At 29.1% G+C, this 5,242-nt stretch overlaps 1 protein-coding gene across 1 annotated transcript; it reads right to left on the bottom strand.

Moving 5' to 3' along the window:
• Window positions 1-374: 374 nt before the first annotated feature.
• Window positions 375-4,654, bottom strand: LOC133817941 (uncharacterized). Its single transcript, XM_062250596.1, has 4 exons — window positions 4,434-4,654; window positions 4,265-4,314; window positions 674-1,277; window positions 375-567 (listed from the first exon to the last, which is right to left on the bottom strand). Exons 3-4 carry the CDS (start codon window positions 1,230-1,232, stop codon window positions 560-562), a joined length of 567 nt encoding a protein of 188 aa, XP_062106580.1. The 5' UTR covers window positions 1,233-1,277; window positions 4,265-4,314; window positions 4,434-4,654; the 3' UTR covers window positions 375-559.
• Window positions 4,655-5,242: the final 588 nt, after the last annotated feature.

The raw sequence follows: 5,242 nt of genomic DNA, 5'->3' as shown, positions 1-5,242 counted from the left end.
CAAGACCAAGTGGTTCTTTAGCCCTATCACCCTTTGCAGAGAATGGACACTTGGTCAGTTTGCCTTCTAGACAAGATTCACAGACAAGTAATTCACCTATGGTGAGTTCCCTCAAAGGTCCATCCTTTGTAAGTCTTTGAATCCTATCATAGCCAATGTGACCTAGTCTCAAGTACCATAAATACATCATATTATCGTTATCGGTCTTTTGACGTTTATTGGTCCTAGGTTTAGCTACTTTGATTAAATCATTGTTAAGAGCGAGGGGTTCGTTAGGTCACAGAATATAAAGCCCGTTTTCCAAACATGCAATACACAATTGTGATCCATTGAAAGAAATACATATATTAGAACTTGTGAAAGTCATAACAAATCGTTCTAATTGCAACATGGATACCGAAATTAAATTTCTACTAAAATCCGAAATAAAAATACATCCTTGAAAATTAAAAATTTATTTCTGAACTTCAAACGAGCTCTTCCTCAAGCTTGGACCACAGCGAACGCTCCGTTCCCAACTCTAAGCATTAAACCGCCTTCGCCCACCTCCTCCCACAATTCAAGAAGCTGTAAAGAGTTACAAAATGGTTAGTAGATCCAGAATCAATAATCCAAACGGATTTATAATTCTCTAAAACACATGTTTCCAAGTTAAATGAACTATAATCATTACCTTTGTTTTTCACTGCTAGAAACTTGGGGCAATCTCGTTTCCAATGCCCCTTCTCTTTGTAGTGAAAACACTTATCTATACCTTTCTTGTTTTTCTTGTTCTTCCCCTTAGGAATCTGTGCATTTGGTTGTGCACTCGTCTTTGCAGCCTTTGCATGCTTAGGGATGTTTATTTGTCCACCTTTCCTCTTGTTTCCAGCTTTCGAAGACGAAGATAGGGGAGCTTCAGCCTTAGTTGGATCAGCAGCAACAACAGTAATCTTATTTTCTCCTCCTTTACTAGGTCCATCCATGATAGGCTCAAAAATTTGAAGATCGTTTAGAACATAGTTGAGTTCATCACGAACGTACGAACACGATGCCATTCGAGCACTCATGGTGTCATCACGTATGTGGGGAGTTGGTGCTATCCAAGCATTTACGGTGCCATCATGAATGTGCGGACACGGTGCTCGTTCTGGGGATTCCTCAGTCATGACGAATTCAGAGTTGTCACCAATCAACACAATGTTGATGTTTTGCTTCCATTTAAGGAATTTTTCTCCAGTTAGTTTCTCCATCGAAAGTTGAGAAAGGATGGGAGTAGACAGCCATACTTAAAACTACTAATTATTAATAAAATAGAAATCAATCTCATTTTCACAATAAAACTCCTATTCACACAAATTTCAAGAAATAGCACAACATATATAAAAAATATCTAAGATATGAGAAAAAATACCAAAATAATCATATCTCGATTTCTTTAGGTTTTTAACTAATCTATGATATCATTGTCCCGGTTGGCGAGAGTCAAAAATACCACTAGCTAAATAAAGTTGCAAACTTATTTAATAATGGACACAACTATTAACAACCTACTATTCGATCAAAATAAGAAAAAAAAATATCTTATTTTATGAGATAGACCCACGGTTTCGATAATCATAGATTTAGTCCTAGTAGTCACTGTACGTCTAGTAGAATTTGACCTATAATTATCTATCTTTCGAAATCTAACCTTGTCAAAATAACTAATGAACACCTTCCGTAGGGGGACGAATCAAAGCGTCTCGAGGCCCCATTAAGGTATTGACTATGTTAATCCAATGGTGGAGATCGAATATAAATCTTAAAATAAGCTCATTATAAAATTAAAAAAAATAGTATTTTTATTATTTAGTTTTAGAAAATTCATGATTATGGTTTTCCAAAAAAAATTAAACAGATTAAATCTTTAAACCCAAAAGTCCTATAATTTCCTATTAATTCTAAAGTGTCACATTGAAACAAATTCAATTAATTTAGAATTAATTTTTTGCTAATCAATATTTAGGTTTAACTAATATAATAAACCTATACAATTAAGTCAAACTCAGGTAAATGGGCCTTAACAATTAGGCTTGTGTGGAGGAGGGTTGGGTCTAGTATGTCATTCCCACTACAAAGCCCCCCTATCTTTCATACAAGGTCCAAAAGACAGGAATTTAAACCTTCGTTTTATTAATTTATTAGGCCCACTATAGTCATGCAAAGCAAATTGGCCTTCACAACTGGAATCACCCATATGTTTGTTAGATATATGGTATTTTGCCATATGTTTGTTAGATATATGGTATTTTGCCATATGTTTGTTAGGAATTTAAACTTTATATTTTCTAATGGACCCAAATAAAACCTATCATTTTATGAATATTTTATTTGGAAAAATACCATATATCTAACAAACATATGGGTCACTATATGCATCTAAGCCCAATTGCAAAAATAGCACATATAGTGCAAACAGACATGTTATAATTGGATGGGCCTAATCATGTTACTATATGAGAAATTCTATGAATTTATGCAAAAATACCACAATTTATTTCATTTGCAAAAATACCACAACTAATTATCTAGAATTTATCAAAAATTCGAATTAATTTAAATTTTTACAAAATTAAGTCAATTTAAATGATATTTATCAACAATTAACAATAGTTAATTTAAATTTCATTTATCAACAATCAACTTTGTTTAGGTTAATTTGAAAAAAATATTAATTTAATTTAAATAAGATTTATCAACAATTAACCAAAGTTAATTTAAATCCCATTTATTAAAAAATATTTTATTAATTGGTTGAAAAATTGATATTTTTCAAAATTTAACCAATTTTAAATTTTAAAATCAATATCTTAATTTTAAAATCATTTATTATTCTCAACTTACAAAGAATTAACAAAAAGCTTGGAATTTAATTAAATACCTATGATTAATATGTTTCTTTAGAAAAATAAATTTTAATATTTGTTAATTGTGTTCCATAAATGATGTGAGAAAAATATATTTTAAGTGTGGGAAAATATATTTTATTTGAATTATTTAAGACTTAGTTTTATGTAACATAAATCCATATGTGACAATTAAATAATCATTTTTAACCAAACTTTCAGCCACTATTTAATTTCTTAAAAAATCACAAATAAATTGATTCTAATTATTTTTCTCAATCAAAATAAAGAAAAATCATAACTTATCAAAATATGTATTCATACCATATTAAAATACAATTTTTAATATTATCATAATTTGGGGTATTAATTTTTATTTCAACTACTCATCAAATTCATTTTATTGAAACACACTTTACATTTTTTTACAAAAATTCCAGCAACCATTTTTACCTTTAAAAATCACCATATTCAATTTAAAACATCATATTTTTCTAAAAATACAATAAAAATTCTGTAGGTATTTATTTGAGTAAAATATCATTTTATTGTGACTTAAAACACCCTTTTTAATTTCATAAAATCAACATAACATCAAGGACATTACTTATGCATGCAAATCATTTTTTTTTTCAAACTTTTACCCAATTATTTACAAAAAACCAGCAAGCTTAATTTCTCATGAAATTCATCTTTTATCTCAAAATTTCACATAAAATCATACATGTCCAAAATCTCATCATGCTCTTATTATTAAATAATTAATTCTAAGAGTATTACTAACACATATTCACATGCAATCTTATAAAAACCCATTTTTCTATTCCATTGAATCTACACATGAAATCCAACAAAACAATAACAATAACATACATTAATTCATAAACACCATATTTCATACATGCCTTTATAATAATCCTAACATATTTCTATCATTTTTCCTTTTATGCATATCATGATTTATTGGTACATAAAATCATATACATCTTATCATATTTTTACAATCATCATTATTTCAAAACATACAAGAAAACAAACATGATTGAACTTTTTACCCCTAGGCCTAAACATTTAAGATCCACCATAAAACATCACAAAAAAATTCTCATCTACCTTCACATAAAACCTAGTATGCATCTATCATCATTTTTGCATATTTTACATAAATCAATGATCTAAAATAATCATAGCAACATAAAATATAATCCTCATATAAATCCAATCAAATCCATTTTCCTCAATCATTCCCATGAGCCCTTTTAACAAAACATATTTCTTAAAAATACAAATCATAATCACCTCATCACCAACCTACAATAATCAAACCATTAAAACCACCATAAACAACCTCAAGGATAAACCCATCAAAACTAATATAGGTTAAGAAAAACCATTACCTCTCTTGATTGTTGAATCAAGAACACTCTAGCAAGAAAACCCTGGTCACCTATAGGGGATTTTCAAACACCATACATCCAAAGAAAGAAACCACAAAATAAACCTTAGATTAGAGAAGAGGAGAAGATTCAAATTCAAATATGTGAAGCACTAATAGATAGAACATACCTAGGGTTCAAAACCCTCTTCTTCTTCTCCTTCTCTTTCTTTTTTCTTCTTCCTTCTCTCTAGAAAATGGCAGCCCTTCCTTTCTCTCTCTCTCTTCCTCTCTTGAATCCCACGGTAGCCAAGAGCAAAAATGCTCTTCCCAATTTTCTTTCCCTTCTTAACCTAATCCCCTCATAAAGCCTCTCCAAAAAGGAATTGGTAAGTTTCCTTTCTTCTTTATTTTCTTTTATTTTTCTTTTATGATAATTGATTGGGATAAATGTTGATTTCCCAAATTGACTATCCTTATCTAATTTAATTTTATTCTCCTTAAAAAAATGGAAAAAAATATCAATCAATCCCACTAATTTCTACACGCCACCTACTTGCCCTTTTTTTGTATTTTATTTATTTTTTATTTCATTTAAATTAAATTAACCAATTAAATATAATATATGGTAATTTTAAAATGTATAGAAAATCCACACATGTGCACCTTATTACCATGTACTTGCACACACTAAATCACTAGGGTGCATCACTATCTACCATGCACCTTAGTGCATTCAACCAAATCTCACATAATGAACATTTTTAAAGTAAAATAAATACAAATTATTTAACAAGTAATTTTCATAAAAATATTCTACAACAATTCTAACAATTAAATAAAATAACAAACAATCAAGTAAAACAAACAACAACTAAATAAAATAAAGAACATTTAAATAAGACAATTCATCACACTTAACACTTCAATAAAATAAATCCCAAATTTTAATAATCTAAAAAAAAAATTTGGTGCACTACAAAACACATCAAATAATCCA

Source organism: Humulus lupulus, chromosome 1 (genome assembly GCF_963169125.1).
Source record: "Humulus lupulus chromosome 1, drHumLupu1.1, whole genome shotgun sequence".
Lineage (NCBI taxonomy): Eukaryota > Viridiplantae > Streptophyta > Magnoliopsida > Rosales > Cannabaceae > Humulus > Humulus lupulus.
The sequence above is the reverse complement of the archived record's forward strand: the minus strand, read 5'-3'. Positions and strand labels throughout refer to the sequence as shown.

Excerpts from the sequence above, each read along its gene's own strand:
- LOC133817941 (XM_062250596.1), bottom strand. The coding sequence starts at position 1,232 with ATGGAGAAACTAACTGGAGAAAAATTCCTTAAATGGAAGCAAAACATC.